Here is a 24,567-nt window from a genome sequence, read left to right on the forward strand (position 1 = left end):
TCGCTTATACAGAGAGATATTTTATTCATACATAGAGACAAAAATAACGTTTGATGTTTCGACGAATGTTCGATACTTTGAGAAACATTCGCGATAATTTTTCGCGCGTATGAGATATAATGAAAGTATAATCTGTATATAATTATATTACCAGATATGTGTGCATATCTTTGTTCTGTAATTAACTGTGTTGATTATATTTTTTATATATAGAGATACATTTTGTCATCAATAATCCAAGAGAATTAAAGCGACAATTGTCATTAGGCTACCGTACTTTCTCTTCGTCACGTAGCAAATAATACGAGCCGCTTTATAGCGGTGCGTCGTGATTGTGATTAAACCGTGCCCATAAAACCGCATCGTAAGAAGTTAGCGACTGGCTGCTAAGAATTTTATAATTGGTATAATTTGTAGCCGGACTTGTCTTAAAAATTTAACGCGGAAGATCAAACGTACGAACGGTAATTTAATTTTGCCAATAACAAACCATCCCCACCGAGAGAGTTCGTTTATATAAGTCTCGTGAAATTTAAATTTCCTTTTTTTAAATACTTAAAAAAATACGCGCACACATCGTCCTAAAAGAGAGCTCTTGCAGCTCTTCGCTGCATGAAAATACGTCCGTTTTACCTTCCTACGCCAATGGCCGGTGGAGACGCGAGCGACGGGTCGAGGTCGCATTAGGACCTAATTTTCCATAATGGAAGAAGTCCGTGGCGTGGTACGGCGCCACTACGGCGAGGAGACCGGCTAATCGTGGTCCATTCATAACCATTCTCGGCCAGCCGAGCGCGCAACGATCGCTCCAGTCCCAATCGAGATTCTCGCGCGGGTAATTTAGACGCGATATCTCAAGTAAAGCTTGGTGACATGTCACAAAGTTTGCCGGAAGAGAATGGAAGTACAGAGGAAGGTCATTCAGTAGCGGACACTTGAAATTTTTTTGAAGCATGAATTAAAAAAATAGAGTAAAATAAAAAAAAAGAAATATGATTAGATTATTCTTATATTTTAATAATAACCATTAATTTTTATGCAAGAATTAATAAAAATCTTAAAGATATTTTTAATTAAAAATGTTTACGATTTTCTTCATTAAGTATAATAGACATGTGCTTCAAATTATTCTTTATTTAATTCATAAATTTTTGTAATCCAATTAAAATGTTCTTAAAATTATTATAAAGTCACACAAATATTCTTTCATAAACTACTATTACAAAATTTTATCTAATGACTATTATATAAGCATCCGCCATTTAATGACAGTAAGGAGAAACATATTTTATTTGATACTGGATAATTATTCTCTTATTTTTATTAAACATTTCACAAAATTAAGATCACGATCTTTGAGATCCGACCAAAATAAAATTCTTTTTACACATGATAAAGTAAAGTACGCATTAATTATAGTATATCATTTAGTTCGACTATTTTGTTTAATATATTTGATTCGCCCTTTTTAAATCGTTCGACTAACTAAGTAAGATAGATGACGAATGATGTAATAATATTAATGCGCGCATCTCTGTCATGTTCTTGACAATTTTCATTGATATACCGTCCATTATAAAGTAACCATCTGGTCAGCGTGATTTCGTATCATCCCATCGCCCGGATAGTATTTATGTTAGATGGTACCCCCAAGATAGACGTGTTCAAGTAATCGATAGACCGATGAGAGACGGCAGAGAATGAGGTGAGAAAGGAATAGGTTCGCGGAACGAGAAGGGACCGTTATCGGGGCCGCCACCGGCCACGAATCCTGGCGGCGATTATGCGTACATCGCGTGCCACCGGCGCACAAAAGGTGCGACCCGCCCACGCCCTTGCGTATCGCGGAGCAGGACGACGAGCGAGCCCGAGAAAGGAGAGGAGGACGGGGTGGGGGGAGGGAGAGGGAAAGAGGGTGCGAGAAAAGGGATGTTTTACAATGAACCGAACCAAAGACGGGCGTTAACGCTCGCGGCAAGGACAAATGGCGTGTTGGGCCGCGTGCAGTCGTGTGCTAGTAGCTATCGAGTTTCCCCGAGTTTTCGGATATTCTCGCACAAGAGCCGTTTCTTTGGATTTATTGCGGCCGCCAAAGCTGCGTGAACGTGAATCTCCCCGCGAAGATGAATCGTTTCATCCCGGATATTAACGGCGGACGGGATCTCGCCTTAATCCGACACTAATGTATGTATATTCCGCGTTGTCGAGAAATTGATTAGCGTCGATCGACTACCGATCGTGACGCGTCTTCGATGAACGCCGATGAATCGACGCTGGCCTACCCAGGATCTTTCGATGATGGATCGTTGATTGGCAGAGACGGGCCATGGGGTTGAAAGGGAAATGGGGCCTAGGGGCCTCACGGGGGCGGATAATGACAGGGCGGCCTCGCGTAGCGAAGATGGTCCGCGCTGGGACCCAGCGCTCTCGGCTCTTCGGCTCTCTCTCACACGGCCATGTGGCCATCGGGAGATGCTGATGGACTAATAATTACCAAGGAACCAGCTCCGTCGTGCGTGGCGGCTGGCAGTGTCGAAAATGAAGATTCACCTTACAAAGTTGCAGCCAAATCTTGTCTACTATCTGCTAAAGCGTGTGTTAAGCCTTTGCCGAAATCGGCCCGAAGGGAACGTGAGAGACGCGAGAGACGATCGTTTATTGCATCGGCATTTCCTGACACTTTTATAAATCGAGTACGAGCAATGCTTATCGTTAAAAAAATTTAAATTATTTTTTTTTGCGGCCTATAGAATAAATGCTGCGAAAATTAGTCTCGTTTCGTCGAAAAATAATCTCGGCTCGAACTTTTAGTCGTTGCGATTCGCAATAGTGAACATGTTTCGCGTAGAGAGGCTTTTAAGGCCGCGTGTTTCGCCGCGAAACAACAAGACAAGGAGAAACTCGTCCGCGGACTGATTTACGGACTCGCTGCCGCGGTCGATGCCGGGGCGTAAGTCGAGATTCTGTCTACATCGTGCTTCGGGATAGGAGAGACGCCCGACCGCCAGTCAGCCCGATCAGATTTATGGGGTGTGTTCCATGGGGAGGAGAGAAAACGACGACCCCCCTTTTCATCCCCCTCGCGCCTTCTCCGTAATTCACGCGTCGCTCTTTTCCGCCGATCGCGACCTCGAATATGGAACGACGCAAATAAGGTGCACTCTATTTCGGAAGGGAGAATCGATCGAAATAAATATCTTCCTTCGATTTATCCCGCTGCCCTCGATACTATTGCCTTCTTCTATTTCATTCGTAGCGTATTTTGAGTACATTAGATGTAGATAAGACAGAGGAGAGAGTGGGGAAAGATAATAGTGTTGAACGAGTTACCGGATGCTGCGGCGTGTATTGATCTGTGTAAATTTAGCTGGTACATCCGCCATGAGCAAAATAAGACGAAACACATATTCCGCTTGTCTAACCCGAGTAGGTAATTTTTGACGAATTAATTATTAGTTTTTTTTTATAATATAGCAACTATAATGTGTCTATGTGTATGAGAAAATATGTAGGACATACACTATGTGATTAAAATATTATTATTAATATAATATAAATTATTATTACTATAATATTATTAATATTACTATAATTATTATTAATTAACATAATTTCTCAACTTAAGAACGTATATATAATGCCAGACTTTTTATTCTTTGCATAAAAATGAGCCAAGCATTCTTGCCTGCGTAATTGAAGCAAATTAGGTGTGACATTTAAGCACGAGTAATTCACGGGAGAGTGTATAGCGCGAAGGAAACCATGATTCTTTAATAGCTCGCAGACAGGGAAGCAGTAATGTAGATAAGTTATCGTCGAAAAGAATTCCATAAAAGAATTTCTACGTTACGCACGATATAATATAGACGTATAGAACGGCAGCCGACGGCAAGAAATTGATCATACACCGCTATAATTACCGATAATAGTGATACTGATCGACTATAAGGAAAGAACAAGAGATCTGTAATGACGATTATCTCGCAAAGCAATACTATCGTCAATGCGATGTTTAAAAAAACTTCTCTGATTGATGTGAATTGCAGATTTTAATGAATTATTAATAGTATATAAATAGCAACTTTCAGGGTAGAAAAAAAAATACTTAGATGTTGCGAAAATAATTTTTGATTACAATTTAGCATATAATCGGTAGATTAATTAAATTCGCACTTCTAAAATGCAATGTCCTGTTTATTCCGACTTTACATGATCGGCACGTTTCGTCGGATGCTGTGTTGTCAGAAAACGATGATCATGATGAGAGCAGGATCATCGCCGCGAGCGAAATGTCGCGGTTTAAGACACGTCATGCGGGACGTTCAATATCCGATACCTCTTCCCTGAAAACGCACGTGTCGGGAATACACGAGGAAAGTATTTTTAAAGGGGGAGAGGTGGCGCGGTGCGCGAAAGTTTGGTGTGCTAAAGGGGGAAACAATTAACCTGGCCAAGGACCTGTGCCAACAAATTCGCGCGCATGTTCGGCTTGGAAGTTGAGATCGCGAAATGACGTGCAAACTGAGGGACGCCCTCGTCCGCCCCCCGGCAATACGGTAATCACTATAATTACGTATCGAGCCCTTATATTAATATCCCCCAGCTACGTCTCTCTTTCCATCTTCTTCGGTCTTCCTCCTCGATTCCTCGTTCGTCGCCTTAACCGCGTGAAAGCGGAACTTTTTTTCGCGCGAGTCGATCGGTCGCGATTTATTATTGGCACGCTGCGCGTTTTCTTGTTAACGAGCGGCTTAAGTAAACTGAATCCCGGTCATCTTTCTCTCACGCGGATTGACTTGTAATTAATATTTATTTTTTATTTTTTTTGAAGAATTTATCGATTAGCGTGATTTTAAAAGAAATTACTGAAGGACATGGCTGACATTATTGACAGAGGGGCATATTGGTATCCATACTTATATCTTCAACAAATTTAATCGAACGATCCGATTGGCAATCGGGCGAATTGAATTTTCCGCGAGTCCCAACAAATTGATCGAAAATGGCTGGTTGTGACGTCTCGTGATCCCGCGTTAGTTTCCCCTCCGTCCTCCCCCGTATTAGACATCGGGAGATGAACAATTAACGAAGGGACGTTTCGGGACCGCCCAGGATCATCGCGGGAGAAAACTTGCGGAGGGTGTCGTCGCTGAGTTCGAACCACTCGTTAGAAATTCGGGTTGAAATTCGCAGAGAGAGAGTTTCAAGTCGTCAAAATTTTAACGTCGCTTTAAATATGTGCATTGTCTCTTTAAAAATAAATATGTTTCTTTAAATATATCTCGACGGGTCTTACCTCGAGATACTCCGTTTCCTGTACGGGATGCAGACCCTGTTGCGGCACCGTCGGCGTGATCGTCATCATGTTTTGCGGACCATTATGCGAGTACTGATACGCGCAATTCATCTCCGATATTTTTTATTCGGACGAACACGTGTCTCTTGAAAATTCACCGCGATCCCGAAGTACTATCCTCGGTTTCGTTCTGCGTGTTAGCGGATTCGGTCCGCTCCTTCAACGATCGAAATTCAATTCGCGGACGGCGATTGTCCTTGTCCAGACTTACCCGATGACACGTTGGAAAGTGCATCGGCCGCGACACCGTAGAATCTCCCCGGAGTAGTATATTCCTTCGGAGATCCTCGTATATCCCGGTAATCACAGTAATTTCTGTGGCTGCCGCTCTCCGGAAGAGGTCAGTCGATAACGAGGTCGGTCGAGGACGCGATCAACGCGCGGATTTCAACTTCGCTCATCCGGTGTCGCGTTCGCGAATTCCGCCAGCCACGCGGAAGGAGGCTAACAATTATCGGAGGGAACCGAGATGCACCTCGCGGCGTGCAACAATTATAACTGAGCTTTTTCGTGCCCCACACGTAGGAGAGGAGCGGGCCCGGCCACGGCGGCCGAGCCGGATCAACGTTCCCTTTCTCTCTTCTTCCTACGGTTTTCTTGTTCTCTTTCTCCTCCCGTCGTTTCCCTTCTCTGTCCCGACGACGGTATATACGCGTCTGTATGCGTGGGCCGTGCGTGCGTGCGCGTGCCCCAAGGAGAGTGCGTCGAGTGGCCGTTCCTAAGGAGAGAGCCCCGTGAGTACGTTTCCATCCTGAAAGGTGTTGCTGGTGGGGCAGAAACAGCGCCCGCCCTCGCAACGATCCTTTACGGTACGACCTCGCGATCGTCTAATCCACATTGCAACCCTAACGAATGCCGCTCGCCCTTCCCTCATCCCGTCTGTTATCCCCCTCGGCCCATTCTCTCTTATCCCCCTTTCCCTCCCGCCCATGTTATCTCGTCCTCCCTCCATCGCAGCACGGATCGCGCTTTCGACCAATTAAAACGCTCTACGATCACGTGGTTCAGCGCAGCGTCCACCGCTTCTTCCTCTTCTTCGGGTTCTTCTCTTCAAGTTCTCTCCTCGTCCTCCTTGTCTTCCTTGTCCTCTTCCTCTTGCTTACTCTATCCTTGTTGTCTCTTCCACCTGCATCTCCTCTTCCTTCGCACGATCTCATTGTTCGTTTCTTCTCTCTCTGTTTCTCTTCATCTTTATTCTCCTTCTCTCCTCGTTATTCTTTCGTTTGGTTGAGAGATGCTCGCGTACGACATCACGCGAAAGACTTATTTCGGGACATTTCGTGCCTGGGCGGTCGAGGGATGGGGAAGTCAATTACAATGACTAGGTTCGAGATATTAGTATGTCGTTACGGTGAAGAACAGGTTTCTCCATTTTACATTAGTTAATAGCAATCCTCTGCTATGGAAAATGATACCATGTCCAGCGCAGTCTGACACGTCAATAGATTTTTTTCACAGGCATCTCCATTGATATTATTATGCTGAATTAAATTAATTTACTCCAAACAGTCTAAACAAATATCGGCAGTTTCTTCTCGTAATTCCTTTTCATCTTATTTCAATTGTTTTTGAATATTAATTTTATGATTGTATTTGTCGAGTTTACGTTAAATTTCGATTTTTATTTGCTGCGAAAATTGCATTAATAATTTTGTTTAAAGACGCTTAAATAATACTATCGACTAAAATCACGGTAATGATACATCATTTATATAGTACCGGCTCATGATTACAATGAACAAGCAGATCTTTCGCTCTAAAAGTCTAACAGTTTTTATTAAAATGCTCTAGCAGTGGACAGGTAAATAAATATATTGCAAAAATAATGAAAAAAAAAAAGAAAGATCGAAAGAGACTATAAAATATTATCGGTGCAATAACTTAAGACATTCACACACGCAGTGATTACTATACGCGAATGTTCAGACGCTAAATTGATATCATAAATAACAGGATAATGTATCATATAAATTTGAACGATATAATTATCGTTAATCGAAATTACAGTCGCGGATTGTATGTACCAATAATAACGGTCGCTCACGTAAACGTATATTACTTCGCATAAGGGGAACAGTTATTTCTTCTCTCTGGCAATTTTGTTACCCGAGATAAATTGAAATCATTCATGACGTTTATCATTGAAAATACTAATGAGCTTTTTGAAACATTTTACAGAAATAAGATATAAATAAGTTACCGATGTATTTTCGATTCACTATACATCCTCGCGAAAAAAGTAGATATTAATACTATATGTATGCACGTAAGATAAGTAATCGTTCACTATTGCATGCAATTTCTGAATAAATTTCATAAAGTTATTTTCTTTGCATTTCTTTATCTGTTGAATGCATCGATATAACGCTGCAAAATATTTCATACGAATGATTTAACTGCGCTGTACAATCAAATTACGTTTCGTATGTATACGCACATTGTTTGTCGAATATTGTCAAGTAATCAAAAATTATGAGAAAATTATTCGAAGTCGTATATATGTATAAGCATTCAACGCGAAGCGCATTGACCAAACTCGTCTGTGCATTGTTATAGGATACAATTGTTTTTTTCGATCTTGGAAATGTACGATTATATAATTTCTATCTCGATAAATTTCGTATAAATTATTCACGCACTCGCATACATATTCATATGTAATGGATGACATCTATCATTATGATTACTTTTTTTATTACGAGTCTCATACGGTTTACCTGTTGTTTTAAATATCAATCATAATACGGAAAAAGGATGCCTCTTTCGCAGAAGAGGAAGAAATGCAGGAGGAGAGAGGAGGAATCTGTTCCGAAGAAGCGAAAGAGAAGGGGCGAAAAACACGCGAAAGAAAAGTTTCATCGAATTGTTATCGAGCCATTCCGGGTTGGCCGCGAACGTTTACCGGTCGGAGGATGGATAATCGCGCGCAATTTCTTGCCTCTTTGCTTTGGAGCGGTTTCACACCTTCGTCGTCCCCTTTCTTGCCCCCGGTCGTCCGGTCCCCCCTTTTTTCTCCCCCGGCCCCCCTGGACCATTCCGCTGTCTCGTGTTCATCGGCCGCAAACCTCGTCGAGCCGCGGCTCCGAGGTAAAAGGTTAACTTGATAACCACGCGGTAACCGCGGCCTAACCGCTGGCCGGCGGGGCCCTTCGGGAGGAGAACGCGCGAATTTCCCCCCCGGCGGATATCCTCTTCTCCCGGCCTTGTGGAATCCCGCGTGTTGTATGCGTCCGGCCGCAACGCGCGCCGACACGTACCGCCAACTACCGTAAGAACCCTCTCGTATAAAGCCGCGGCCGTTTCGTTCTCTCCTTATATGCTACTTAGAAGACGCCGTGATTGCGGTCGAGTGTACGCCCTCTCTCTCTCCTGCACTCTCCTCTCTTCAAGATTTCCCCCCCGCAAATTTGTAGGTAATTCCGGGTCACGTTCGTCGCGTTCGATCTGATATGTATCGGCGTTTACGCGCCCGACTGCGAAACTGTAAACTGTTGCGTAACGAACCGAGCTCGAGGTATATAATATCGATTATCGGCGCTGTCACCTGATACCTTAATTTCAATACTTTTGCTGTATTTGAAACAGACGGATGTTACGGATGCATTTCCTTCTCCCTCCTGTAAGTTCTAAAGTTTTCATTTCGTAGTGTGAAAAATGTAAAAAATTAAAATTATTACCTTAAGCACAACTTAAAAGAAAATAAATAAAAAATTGTGTAAAGGATGACACTTCTGTGATATAGGGACGAGGAACATTCGTGGAAAACGCCACCGTATTCCGTTATCGGGGTACCTTTTTTTGCGTCTTTCCGCAAGTTTCGCCCTACCGCGGTCGTCTTCTTCGCCGCAAGAACGATTGTACGTGGGTACGCGCACGCGGTAATCAATTAATTCACCGCACTGCAGTACGCGAACATCCCCCGCCTCTCACCCTCGTCCTCCTTCGATCTTATCCCTCTCGTTCTCCTCATCGTCCGCTTCATCATTCGCGATCCGCGTTTACCTCGTGGGCGTACTCTCTCTCTCTTTCTCTTTCTCTCTCTCTCTCCCTTCTTTCTTCTTCTCGCATGTACGAGAATATTAGTTGAGATTGAGTTCAGAGAGAAGCGAACCTCGCGTGGAGATCCATTAGCTTTTATATGCGCATAGAATACCCCGGCTACATACGCAGATGCCACGAAGAGATAACGGCGGCATACCTTATCTTGTTTCTCCCTCTCTCTCTTTCGATCGAGGCGGCGTTGTGATAATTAGAAAATTAAATTGTCCGCCGGTACTGAAAGAGAGAGAACACTTGCACGCACAATCGACATGTCTCTAATTCCAAGTGGCTCTTTGTACCCTTTCAACTCTTCGATACGTCTTCTTACACGTTTCGTGAATAATAATTACTATAAAAAGAGTGTATGGTTTTTTTTACGTTAACACGATATAAAATCATGATTATTCTTTTCAAATATACGATATTGATCTCTCTACTCTTTTAAGTCACCGAAAGAGAGGCGCACTGTTCAAGTTTAAAAATATTGAATTATGAGAAAGACTACAAATCTCTCTCGAATCTTGAGAAAAATTAGAGAAAACATCGGTCGTGACTAATACCCAGAATAGCCGGATCTCTTTCTCCTGGCCGTGATGCATATTTCTCTCTCAATTTTTCTCCCTCTTTTCTCGGATCTGCTCCAAGGTATGTACTCCAACGACGAGAGAGAAGGATCGTGTAGGCGCGCAACAAACGCAACGAGTTCTCGCACAAAGCAGCGACGATATCTTAGCCGGTCCACAGATAGGCTCTTTAGATAACCCGAGGGCTGGTGGGTGGCTGGCTGATTTAATGCCAACGCGGCCGAGGGACGACGTGAGGGGGTGAGAGGGCAGAACCGGCACGGCGGAGGGTTAGCCGGGGGTGGCTCTGATATTTTAATACGACGGGAAAGATAGAGAGAGAAAAAGAGAAAGAGCGTGATGCTCGGTCATCCATCTAGAGCTGCTCCCAACTCAAGAGGTGCGTGCGTATACGCGATTTTGCATACGCGGATATCGCGATGCAAGTACGGCGATGCAGTAGTGCCTTAGCTCGTGCTAGGCGGGACGATGAGAAGCGGCGAAAGCGGCACTGTCGTTCTGTAACAGGAAGGAAGACTGTTTGTTACCATTATCTTCCTTTCTGCCCTTCGCACCCCTCTTAAGATGCACGGAAAGTGCATCGGCGCGATGGTGAACACATTTCGTGCGGCCGCACCAGCGCGAAAACGTTGAGATTTAACACGTGATCTTTACGGCGTCACGGAAAACGAAGTACAACGTTACATGTAATATATACTTTTAAAGATACATTTAAAAAAAATATTTTATAACGTTATATATATATATATATATATATATATATATGTATATATACACAGAGAGAATGTTTTCTTAGAATTTACCCTGAAAATCATGGTAATGGTGGGACAATATGATATGGAAAGAATTTTATGAGAATTCCTTTGATTAATATTTATCACAATAAAAATAATAATATCTATTACAATAAAATATAAAATATGTTTAATTAATTTTACTATGCAGTTTAGTACCATATTGTCCCACGATTACTATGATTTTCAGGGTAAATTCTAGGAGAAAAGTAGAATTGATTGAAACGCTGAGCTTGATTACTTTGCCAATGCAATATTGCAGATTTATGCAACTCTATATTTTATAAGCAAAAGGGATTATAAATGCAACTCATATAAATACCTATATAATAGCTTTTTTTCTTATATCGTGTAAAAACACCTTAGATTATGCAAATAATTTTATAATCGTATACTATTGATTACTATATAATTAACACACGTGATTGCACGTAGAGTGCATATAAAAAATAAAATATATTATCATTCTATCATTCTCGAATGAAAATTGCACAAATCAGAACTGTTTATTGTAAGTTGCATAAGTAGAAAAATTCATAAAAAAACTAATCACGCATAACTATATCTCTCGGGAGACGCCAACTCACTGTATCTGCCCTCTCGCGAATGATATAATTCAACTACTCATTCATTCTATTCTCGAACGTACGATAAGATCATCAAACTCGTTCCGCCGATTAAAAGTACGTCGCCCGACGTGACGGCACAGGCAAGATAATTAATTTCACGATAGGCAATTCGCACACTCGGCATGACTGTTGTATTATACATATTGATTTTTCTGATATGAAGATTTCTTAATATCAAGATAGTTTTCAAAATCTCTATAAATTGACCGTCGAATATCTTTTCAATTGTCGCATACATTTTTTAAATTGCACGTAACGTTATAATTTCGATATCTTTTCATCTTTATATCGTTATAATTCAACGATCGATATGATTATTTAGACTTATACATTTCTCTGACGATATTGAAACGGCAAACGTGTTGTCTGCTTTATAATTTTTAAAATCTTTATAAATAATTTATAGATAGTTTTATATTTTATAATTTTATATTATAGATAACTTTCAAAATCTCTAAAAATTGACCGTCGAATATCTTTTCAATTGTCGCATACGTTTTTTTAATTGCACGTAACGTTATAATTTTGATATCTCTTCATCTTTATATCATTATAATTGAACGATCGATATGTGATTATTTAGACTTGTACATTTCTCTGACGATATTGAATCGGCAACGGTGCGTTGTCTGCTTTATAATACGAGCGGATTACGAGAGGCATCGAAACGACAGTCGAGCGTGTTTTAGGTACAGGAGAGGGCAGCCTCGCTGTTTCCTTCCACCCGATTAGGTTCCCACATGCTACGAGAAACCACCCCCGCGACACGCACACCAAAGATCTTGCTCGCACGTACGGGAACGTATGTGTGCGCCTCTCGCTTGGCATAAGCAACGTTTCGACGTTGTTTTTTGTGTCTGGCGGGCCCTTCGCTGGCCCGGGCCCGGGCACCGCCACGATTTAGTGGCCCTAATTGCAGGGTACAGCTATTTAATTACCGGGTTCGTGGGTCCCGGCCGCGGCTCCGGGTCCCTTGCACGCCCGGGCCAAAATGCGAGTACATAACATTCGTAAGGCCGGAACACGTAGATACGGCGAGACTCCGGCCGCAAAGTCCACCCACAAAGCAGCGAGACGGTTCGTTCGCGACGCGAGGATTTGCCGATAGGCGCCTCGCCCGCGCCGCTCGCGGGCCCGGTTCGCTCAATTTCGATCGGCATCGAGATTTCGATTCAAGATATCGAGACATCTCGTGTGCGTGTACGCCGCACCGCGCCTGGCTATCCGGAGAAAGTCGACTTTGAATCCCCCGACCCCGAAACGCCTGGGCTAGCTTGACGCGATCGGGTTTTAATTCCTCGACTTCTGGAGCAAGGATAATTACGGACCAATCGTAACGTCGATTCCGTTTGTATCAAATGAACAGTTATTAATTTCGAGTGGCAATGTTTTTGTCTGGAGCCAGCTGCTATTCGCTATTCGCAGCTGCGACTATCGTTTTGCTAATCCTTAAAAAAAGAAAAAATATCGTTATCGCTTTTCGCAGCGACGACAACGTAAATCTCTCCGTAAAAACGACGGTACACCTACGTTCGACGACCTACCTATCGGGCGAGGTGAAAATCATAAATCCCTGTCGATGAAACGAATGGAGGAAACGGCACTCGATTCCGTTCGCCGCGCGGAATCTTTTAATCGTCGCTAATAACAGGGTGCGCCGTTTCTGGTAAGAAAGACGCGATGCGCCGCGCGCAGGCTATCAAGTGATTGATAAGTCCATAAAGTATCCTACGCTTCTCTCGTAATCCTCTTTTGGCTCCGATGGTGGTGATGGTGGTGCTGTCGATCAACCGCCCGGTGTTGGTGGCGGTCGGGACGCGATTATTTTGCGAATGCGTCCTCCCGATGTGCGTGTCCGGTGTTTTTTAGCCGCGGGTGACGCGGTGACGAGATGATGACCCACCCGAAGTCGGAATCATCATGATTACCCCGCCCGCGTAACTCGTAATACGGACCGAACCTACCCGGGCAACTGCCACCGTTGCGCCCTCAGCAGTACCCTCTTATTCTTCTTCCCTTCCCTTGATCCCTGCCCCTCTTGCCGCAGCTCGACATTATACCGATGCTACCGACGTTCACGCAGATTTCTATTATTAGGCCGACAGGAACTAACCATCTCCAGTTTTCGTTCCGATTCACGCAAGTATACTTTAGGAAGAGTCGATTAAGAGAAGCGTGGATATCATGACGTTTTCTATTGAGCTTCCGCACGTTTCGGGATATAAAATTTAAAAGTATATACACATACACACACATATATATACTATTTTCATGCTTAGCGAAAAAGCGAATCGAACTATCGTTTTCATCATCCAGAGGCGCCAAGTATCGGATAGAGATGGGGATGTGTCTGCCGCGCGAACCCTTTCGTCTCGTCGTTTCTGCGAAATGTCTTGCGAGTCGATTAGTCGGTACAGCGACGAGAGAACTCTTCCCGCCCTTGGGAATACGCGCGAGAGAGTTTTAATTGTAGACCATGGTCCACGGATACAGGAGGGGAGGGGGGGGGGAGGCTATTATTCTTTCTCTCGTCGGTAACAGCGGCGCGCGATCCGCTCTTCTCTCCTAAGACACGGAGAGAACAGGGACGAGAGAAAAAGAGAGAGAGAGAGAGACGTAATAACAGACCGTCGGGCCCGTCTCCGCTCGAGAAGAAACGGCCATTCGTTCTTTTCGTCCGTCTGTCCGTCCATCCGTCTGGCAGTTTCATATCCAGGAGAACGCACAAGTCTTGGCCGACATAATTTTTCATCGTTCATCCCCTCGCATCCTCCCCGACTGCGCGCACCGACCCGCTGCATCGATCTTCCCTTTTCCCTTCTCTTTCATCCAGCTCCTTTGCAACGTCTCGCTCGCTTTCCTTTCCCGCTCGCTTGTTTTATCCACAGTCCACCTCTTCGGCATCGTTTATCATCCCTTAACGCGATCGACATTTATTCTCTTTTCGGGAAACCTCGTTGGCGCCACCTGGCCCCGTGCCACGTGTATATCGATCAACCCTAACACACTTTCCGCTTTCTTTCTTCCCGTCTGGGATCCAACTGTCGCTGTCGTTGATCGATACGATATTTTAGGCGCGACGCGGCGAATAAAGTTTTATTCTCTACTTATTGATTTGGGAATTTATTAATTACAGAGTTTTATAAAAAAAGAAATCCAAGAAGAAGACTGTCATTTTTTGCGTATCATTTGACACATATGGCGATGCAATGCTTTGAAAACGTTGTATTAAAATTTTAAAAAAATTGAAATTAAAATTATAAGAGAAAGTTTATTTTAACCATAATATATAGTTATAGTGAGCTATGTGTGATATGCTAAAAAAACTTTATTTTATTCAAAATTAAGTGTATTAATATTAACACTTTAAATCTTTTAAAAAAATTTCAAAGTGTAAAGGATAATAAAACATATTTTTGTGATGTGAAAAATTTCAAAGTGTAAAGGATAATAAAACATATTTTTGTGATGTGAAATGTTGAGTCTGTTACATTGCAGGAAACATGTAATTTTGAATTTGTTTTGACATGAAATACTGGGAAGGGCCACCGTGATTCTCTTGGCTTAATTTACAATTTTCGAGCACAATAAATTTAATATCTAATTATAAAAGTTTTATTATTTAATATTGAAGATTAATAAGATTTTATTAAAAGAGAAAATTTCGTGGCAGAAATTACACTCGACATAAAAAAAGCTACGGAGGAATGATTCTCTTTCTTGGATTTGAAGAAAATATTATCTTGCGACTAATCGTATTTTTCGTTATATGGTTTTTCGTGATTGAATATCTTTACTAATATTGTACGAAAAAAAATTAAATGTACAGCGTCTTTGAAAAGAAGTGATAGAAAATGCGTGCGAGGGTGGAAGGGGGATGTGCACCCTCGGCGTTGCCGAAATAATCCTTTGGATCCTTTTTCGGCGTTCGAGCGATTCAATAGAGATCACACGCGGTTCCCACTGTATCGAATTACAAACACCAGATACAGACGAAAAAAAAAAAGAATGAAATACCTTCAAGTATTATGCGTTTACGAAGGAAGGATCCATTGAAGCGACGATCATGGTTATACTCCTTCCGAGGGATTTTACTCGTCAATCTTCTCGCAATCGCTTCTTTCGGATGTCTTTCCTATACTGTAACGTAATAAGTAGCCCACACCGAGAGAGCGCCGGAAGAGAACAAGAGCACGGTACGCGCGTGCGCACGTATATTTTATTCATTATCCGGCTTGTAATTCATAACGCACCATTAGTCGCATTATTATGGTATTTATTCGCGTCCCAATAGCGGGTGTCCGGGCGAAGCTCGTAATTATGTCGTAGCGCGCGCGAGCTCGCGGTAATTGCCGAGTTATATATGTGGAAAGGGAAATCTCGGAGCTATACACGTGCGAATATGGATAAATATTGGCATATAAATGTGAAGAATATGTTTCGTAATATTTGACCGAAATTATTTTGTATACGATTTGATTTTCGTGATTTTTTTTTATTCGATTTAAATAATTAAAGAACAATTTTTTTAAAATTATTCAAACGAAATAGCTAACGTGGAAAATAAAAACAATTTCGTCTCGCAATTTATATTTCTATTTCTGAATTTTTTGACTTTACTGTATCCTTCACCTCCGCGGCGCATTATTGTTTGCGTGAACGTGATCTTCGTGAAATCTCTCCTCGCGTGTTCGACCATTACGTAACGCGAACGCGGATGACACAAGGCTTGGCGTAGATATTTCACGTAGTTTTCTGAGAAACTGCTACCTGGCGAAGATTGCCAACCGCAGGCGATCCATCCGCGACCATATCCCGTCGTAAAAGTCAATCCTGTTTCAATCACAATCGGCGAATGAATATATCGTCGGTTTCTCCTCGTCCCACGAGACGGCGAAAACGATAATGCCCGGATGAACCTCGATGCCTCGGACTCCATATAATCACGCTCGTTATACATGGTCTTTTCTTCTCCCCTTTTACCACGTGTGCGATCGATCGCCGATGAAGTATCGCGCGCCCTTGCGAGATCCTTTATTTGTCAACTTGATAATCGCGGCGAACTGTCTGCTAAGCGTGTAAGATGATCCAGGATCACGCTACACCTGCTGTCTCGATCGAACTCGGTGGGCGAGCTTTATAGCTAGTCTAGGTACGGCGAGGCTTTATAAAATGAAAGTTATATCAATCATCGGCTACTAATAATGTCGAAGTAATAACAGAGTATATGTACGAGAGGTATATTATATAGAATTCTCGTAAGCGTCCCGACGAAAAAAAAAGAAAGGGATGTGTGTAATATCGATTATTCTCGATGTCGATTATTCACAGCGTCGGGGTTTATCACGATGTGTGCACGCTACATCGCTCCCGTAAGCGACAGTCGTACATATATATACATATATTTCCGAGAAGAGCAGAGTTTTCTCCTACGTTTCCCTTCTTTTCGCACGACGATCCCTATATACGAGCGGGTGACGGACCGCCGACTTCCTCGACTGCGATCCCATCGAAGTCCCATCCGAAACGGCCGTCTGTTAATCTTAATAACGCCGGGGCGCCCGGGCGGAAGCGCGGGCTCGTAAAACGCGGGCCGGTCGAACGCCGTCGGTTATTCCCTCGTCGTTTCGCCCTTTTTTTTTTTTTCTTTTCCTTTTTCGCCGGATCCCATCCCTGTGTCGAGAACGGTGCGGTCCACGCGCGCGACTTATATCGTCTCGGGACACGTCTGCGACGATCGTTATACGGCGAAAAAGCAGACATCGACGAGCCAGACGCGTCTCTCGATCCTCCCGGCGCGTGTTGGCGCAAAAGAGCCTCTCGAACACACCGTATACATAATTCATACAATTAGCGGGCGTGTCCGCTGGTTGGAGCTTACGTCGCGCTTTACACGCTCGACATCAGATTAGGAAGTATCTACTCCCAGCGGGATCTCGCGACGCCCGGAGATGCTGCGCTTAATCTCCGTTTCGCTCGTGTCGTTCGCGATGGAAAAAGGTATAAATATGTACAACTTTAAGGTGCAACATAACGCAATCTTCTTCTCGGAATGATTAGTGCAATCGTAAGAATCGTAACCGCATTTAATTACGCAAGTGAAAATACCGTCCTCGATTGAGAGAAAAATATTAAAATTATAGCAAATTATAATTTTGTTATATGTTAATTAGGATTTTATTTGAAATATGTATTTAGCTGTAATAATTTTACGAATTAAAAAAAAGATTTTAAATTAAATATTTTAATATACATTACTCGGTAGAGATTTCAAATAATGAATTTAAATATTATTTTCGAATTAAAATAACACTAGAAATAAAAAAAATATTTGTGATCAATATGCAAGTTCCAAAGCTTTAAATATTGTCTGAGATAAGAATTTCTGATATTTTGATTAACAATTTCAATTGTCGTTTCAAATATTTGCTATGTTTTATATTTTATCATCTTCATGAGAAACATATGTTTGAATATTTTATTTAAACGTGCAAACTACGCATACACTATATTTAAATGATTATTTTGAATAATTTGCATTTTAAATACGAACCCATCGTTGGACGAAGGAAAGCGAATGTTAACTTTGCCTCTACTGTATTACAATAATGTTTGTTGGCAAATGCGGAAAACAATTAACGTTATCATCATGAGATATACTCACGAGTTTAAATGAGATATTCTTCGTCTTTACGAGAATCCTAATAATTGTGTCGCGAAAATGCAGGCACAAGGAAGAAAGAGAGCAAGAAATTAGACTGCGCTGGATATCAGCGTCGCGATCAAGTGGTCGGAATTTTATGCTCGGCGAGTTCTACCCTAATTATAATGCAATAAAGTAGACGCGCAGCTGTCGTTATCAGGACGCAGCATCTCACCGACGCTCATTATGAAGTTGTGGTAAATTGGCTGCCTCGTGCACATTGTAAATATTGATATGCACAATTGCATTATTATATATGTTTACAATACATTTGCGCGTCAATTGTCGATTCGAGCGTACGATACCTAACGTAAGCATCGATCCGAAACATAATAATATCGTAATCTCGTGATAAAGATAAAACAATATCGATATACATATAGTTAGACAATTATGACATTTATTAGCCATTATCCACAAGCGAATCTTGTTTAATTATCTGTATAAAAATATTTTTTAAATTTTAGTTACATATATAGAATTATATAGAATAGTTTATATATTTTATATACACTCTCTAGACAACACAAGCGCGCGCGCTATTTTATTCAAAGATTTAATTTAATTTTAATTTAAACAACTGTCAAAACTGTTAACCTTCGCGATGACAGCCGCTCGATATATTTTTTCACAGAAATCAGCTGATTAAAGCGTTAAATTGCTAATTAAATTTTAAAATAATAATATGGTAAAAAATTAAAATAGTAATATGTTGTAAATAATGTTATAATACCTTATTTTCGATTAATATTTTTTAACAGAAATCAGCTGATAACTGTCAAAAATATTAATCGAATTTAAAATATTATAACATCCCTTTCTAAAAAATGCATGCAAAGTCGAGTATATGACAGTTATATTAATTTTTAATTGAATCGGAAAGACTCGTAATGCACGACTTTTAAATGACTACTATAGAATAAAATATATACAGAAATATATATATATAGAATAGTTATGTAGAGAGAGAATATATTTTCTTACGCGTACATACGCAATAATAATGGAAAGGTCTAAAAAGAAATAAAGGATGTGCCGAATAATATGAATTATAGAGCGATTGAGGTTGACATCATTGAATCGCGTAAACTTGACATCTGTCATTTGCGTCTGTCATTAATATTGTTATACAATAAGGATACGTTTTTTTTTTACCGAAAAATACACATTATATATTTTTATTATAATTTCTCTCGACTAATTGCTCGTGTCCAAAATCAAAATGGCACGTCGGTACTTTTCTTCCTCGTATGTATATAAGTGCTGCATGCTGGTTGCATGCGTCGGATGCATCGGTGTTTCGCAGCGAACGACGACTCCTCGTACTCGCCAACCGGCGCCTGCTCTGTAATTGCGATTCGCGCACTGTAATAATTATTACCTTTGGCCTGTCATCAGCGGCGACGTCTACGCGCGAGTACGCTTGTCGTCATCGTCGTCGTCGTCGTCGTCGTCTGTGTTGTCGAGCTTTCGAAAGAAGGCCAGCAAAAAATAACCCGCTTCGATTCGTTCGACGTTCGTCTTCTTTGGAGAGAAACTCAAACGTACAACGTGAGAGACGAGGAGAGAAAATTCATCAGGGGTATATTGTATGTCGTGGTTTTATAATCTGGCTAAAGAGCGACGCCGAAGGGGAACTCCTGGATGTACCCAGATTATCATTAGTGATACAATCGCAACATCAAAGGAATCGAGGTCGGAATCGAGAGAAAATGTGTACAGAATTTGAACTAAAGTTTTTATTAATATTTTGTGAATATGTTGTAATATACGCGAGTGTGTAGGATAGATTAATCATCTTTTTGACGGATAGCTTTTAAAATAGTTTTCTCTATCTATGTCTAGAATATTGCAAAAAAAAAAGGAAAATGTAGGGAAAAAGATAAAAATTGGTGTGGTCGATCGAGGACGTATCGAAATGTATATATCTAAAGGAGAATAGGAGAGAGAAAAGCGTGCTCTGACGAAGAACAAAACGGGGAGAATGAATGGACTCGGTAGCATTATATGTGGACCGGTAATTATGACTCCTCTAATCACCGACAATTACTGCAGTTACTAGGCTCGCGGCGTTATCTCGACCGGTCCATCTCGCGTAGCCAGTAGTAGAAGAGTCGCGATACAGGGGTGAAGAGGAAAGAGCAGGGCAAAACGCCAGAGAATTAACAGAAAGAGTGTGAGGGACGGATTGTTCGGTCGGAATCAATTACAAAGAAAGAAAACCTATTTCGATCGATCGATGATATTTTTTTTATCGGATGCGCTTTTTCTCTCGGTTCATACCATTTAAAATTTAAAGTCGCATACGAGTCTCCGATTGAGAAATAAAAATTAATTCATACAACACACACACATTGTCCATAATCGCGGTCGCGCGACAGGCGGAAGGAGTCGATCGTTGGCGGGGGAAAGATTCACCGTCGCGATAGATCTTAATACGTTTTCGCCAGTCATCGCCTTCCTCGATCGCCTCCCCCGCGCATCATCGTCCCGTTACGTCGTCGGCCGAGAGGTCGATATCAGATCGCCACGCTTCGACGTGTCGGCTATGTAATTCGCCGGAGCGAATACGCGGCCGTCTGCTTTCGAGCGAGAGAAACGTGCGGGTCGTCGCGCGGGGGAACGAAGGGGGAATATTCAAATGGCCTCACTCTTGTATGGAAATGCGCGAGATGTAAAGATGACGGTGGGATACGAGACGGCGGGGAATATTACCAGTCGTTAGCGCGACAAGCCAGCCACGGTAACGTGGCTTCTCTCGAGGCCGTCCTCCTTGAACTCTCGTGGCTTTTAAGCTTCACGCGAGCTAACGCGATGATTGATAATATATGGAGAGGGAACGATATATATGAGAAATATCGGGTATTCAAATACAAGTACGGAGAGAGAAGAGACTTTACTATCCATTAATGTCATCTACGTTGATTTAGTTCCAACTCACATCGATAGTTATATACGAGAGAGAGGAGATATTGAGGATTATATCGTAGTCGCGAAGATGAAATGTTGACTTTTAATAGACTATTTTAACGATAACGCCGTTCTCTTTCTATCTCTCTATCTGTCTCTCTTCCCTTCTTCCCTGTGGAAGTTTCGCCGCCAAACTACACACACGATCGGCAGAAGGAGAACGCAGATTCAGTAATGATGAAAAGCATCGCTGCACCCCGTGCCTTTCGCAACGTGTAATTTCGTGGGCCGTACAAACGTCGAAACTTTCGCGGACCTATGAGGGAGATATATGACCGAGTACCCTCGTCACTTAAAAAATCGAGCGCGTCCGAACGCTCGAGTCAGTCCGAGAGAAAGAGAGAGATTTGGCCCCTTTGGGCCAAAAACAAGGTAGTCTTGCACTCGTCGTAATAGGCAACCCGGACGCCAAGGTGTTATTAAACGCGCGGTAGAAAAGCCGCGTAACAATTAAAAAATTACTCTCGCGTTCTCTGCACGTGGGAACGCATGAATGAGCTTTCGAGATCTCTTAAAAAGGATAGCATTCGTCTTTTCGAAGTATATATAAAAGAAAAAAATAGCACAACATATGTATACACGGAGAGAATTTACCTTGAAAATCATGGTAATCGTGGGACAATATATGGTATAGAAAGAATTTTATGAGAATTTCTCTGATTAATATTTATTACAATAAAAATAATATCTATTACAATAAAATATAAAATTTGTTTGATCAATTTTACTATGCAGTTTAGTAAAACTAATCAAATGTTTTAAATTTTATTGTGATAGATATTAATCAGAGAAATTCTCATAAAATTCTTTTCGTACCATATTGTCCCATGATTACCATATACTTTTCAGGATAAATTCTAAGAGAAAATTCTCTCAGTGTATCGAATCGCGTAACATTTTGTAAGAAGAGAGCATTTTGCTAGCGACTACAATAGAGCGAAACCTCTACGGAACCCTTTTTTTCGCGATCAGACAGCAGATCTTTGTACGTGTCAATAGCGCCGGTCAATTTCTGCGATAATTAGACGCGATACGCGAAAGTGCATGGCCGTCATATCCTCGCGAGGGTCGACCTAATTAGGTATCGATCCTTTAGATAGATATCCTCGACCATAAAGTAGCATGCCTTCTATAATTGTATAAGATATACCCCTTGGATAAAAGCCCGGTGTATGGTTGGAGTCGGTCTAGCGTCTCAATTATCGATCGCAGCGATACGTCTATCATCGACAACTCTGCGGTTTATTACAGATATCGTCCAACGAATCCATTCTTCATCGAAACGAATTTTCGTAATCGCGTTATACTGTCGATGAGCAAATCTCATTGTTATCGTAGCTGAAGGTAAATGTTATACGGACCCTACGTGTATATATGTGTGCGCAGATGCATTTACTAATACAAGTTCCGGTCGATGTATCAGCAAGATTGTCGGGAATTATAATACCTGCTGAAAGTTCTCTTTGCTAAAGTTCAAAAAAGATGAAAGTGTGAAAAAAATAGAATGGAAAAAAAAAAAGAAAATTATCCTCCCACACGCGAGATAAATGTCGGGGAACCACAAAATTTCAGAGATAAAATCGCTTTCGCGCCCAAGCAGAACCGCCCAACAATCTAAGCCTGTTTAGAGGTGATGCGATTTTTTTTATATCTCTCCGCGCGCTATTCTTCAGTCAGACACGAGGATTTATCGCGCGATCCGAGAGCGATCCTAGCGGGAACTAGAATTGATGCAAAGCCAAACATGATCCACGGCACATTGTACGGTAAGAGGCTTAATAAGCGGCGGACCAGACGATAATCGGAGAGATTCACACGCAGAGTTTCCGCATCGGCGCCGCCGCCGCGATGCAACCGCGCGCGAATGCCTTTCGCGGCCGAAAGGAAAATGGCAGATCAGATAGGCCCGCAGCCGTTTAGCATGCAACGATGCATTCATATCGATCGACGGCATGCATATGCAACACCTCGCCTCGCCGCGCGTTACCGGTATATGCATTTCGCGCGCGTGTAACGAGGAAGAAGAGTGGATGAGACGCATATATTTTGCGCGTGTAGGCATGCGTTACGAAGCAACCCGTTAATTACCGTCACCCGCTTACCAAAAATTAAGGAACTGCGATAGCGTCGCTCATTCCGTTCGGGCTTTCGTTGATTCGTAAAGTGGGGCGCGAAAAACAGAGAATCTGAGAATAGAATTAATTTATTTCGTCTCTCTAAAAATTTACATCCAAATATAGATTCGATAAATAATAGAAAGTTATCGTGCAAAACGAAATAAAATCTTTCTAATAAAAAAATGTAAATTTCTCTCCGCTTCGCGCCCCCGGAACAAAATGGTGATTGAAGAGTGTCGTTTCAGCGCCAAAGTCTCGATCGCGAAATATTGATATTAATATTAATGATGTAAATAGTGTACCGTCGCTCTGAATAAAAATCTATTGAGTAAAGTAAAAGTTTTTATAGAATAAAATATTTTATAAAGGTTTTTTTCATTCTTTTTGGAATTAAATATCGAAATTATATATAAATAATATTTTTCCAATTTTGCAGTTTAATCGAAATTGAATCAGAATAATCTTAATTCGAAACTCTGTCGAAAATTGGTCTGATAAATCCTTTTCAGTTTTACATTCACATACATTTTTTTAATTAATAAAATTTGATATCGTTTTGTGTTTGAAAAATTGTAAATATTTATTAAACGTAAAAATAGCAGGAATTATCGGCGCTTTCGCAGAATCTCTTTAGATTAACAACATTATTCGCAACGGAAACGAAATGGAAAATGTGATATCGCACAATAGCAAAGATTTTGCATACTTTCTTTAAATGCCCAATTGCTACTGAGTGAAGCATATCGTTTCGATGTTTCGTTTAAATTTTCACATGAATATTTATAACTTCAGTATGTCTTTATGCGCTCGCGAATGATTACATTTCGCGAAAAAATAGAAAAACGCAATTTTACGATCTTTGTAGGATAAAAAAAATTACAAGATTAATATTTTTTAATAGTGGATATAACACGTGAAAAATGAGAGATTTCCACGCAACTAGCGAATTAGCAATCTCAGAAAATCCCGTTGTTTCTCTAGATTTTTTTTCACGTTGCAACATTTACATATAGCAATAACGATAGATGATAGTGCGCTTACTTGGAAGTTGCCATGCGCGTAACCAGATAGCCATCCTGCGATCAACGCTCCACGATCCATGTTTGCCTCGGCAAAGGAAGCATCGTGTACACTTACCGGCTGCAACAGAATAACAAAAGGACAAGCTTCGAGCAATCGGTTGTGAAAGACAATCAACTTATTACACGCTAACGATTTCAAATCACGATATAATCCGATAATCTCTACAGTGAAACATTGTAAGAACAATTTGAGATACTTGCATTCAAGTGTCTTTAAAAAGAAATCGCTTTATAGAATGACGTTACACAATATAAGAGACATAATTTGAGTGAGTCTATATAGATTTGAAG

The 24,567-nt window shown here is 41.5% G+C and overlaps 2 protein-coding genes across 6 annotated transcripts in view; one reads left to right on the forward strand and one right to left on the reverse strand.

The window, feature by feature from the left end:
• LOC145947640 (uncharacterized) overlaps positions 1-24,567 on the forward strand; it is a 189,224-nt gene that overhangs the window by 98,034 nt on the left and 66,623 nt on the right. The gene's annotated exons all lie outside the window — the stretch shown is intronic.
• Sp1 (transcription factor Sp8) overlaps positions 1-24,567 on the reverse strand; it is an 84,758-nt gene that overhangs the window by 31,079 nt on the left and 29,112 nt on the right. Inside the window, exon 2 of one of the 3 annotated variants that reach the window (XM_083057414.1) lies at positions 24,236-24,334. In XM_083057414.1, the coding sequence (XP_082913540.1) occupies positions 24,236-24,295 (60 nt within the window). In that variant the 5' untranslated portion in view covers positions 24,296-24,334. Of the gene's footprint in view, positions 1-5,296; positions 6,205-24,235; positions 24,436-24,567 lie in introns of those variants that run through there. The other 2 variants (XM_083057416.1, XM_083057402.1) reach the window with 2 other exon arrangements.

This window comes from Prenolepis imparis, unplaced genomic scaffold, assembly GCF_030444845.1.
Source record: "Prenolepis imparis isolate NDT839.2.m4 unplaced genomic scaffold, iyPreImpa1.0 SCAF_2, whole genome shotgun sequence".
Classification (NCBI taxonomy): domain Eukaryota; kingdom Metazoa; phylum Arthropoda; class Insecta; order Hymenoptera; family Formicidae; genus Prenolepis; species Prenolepis imparis.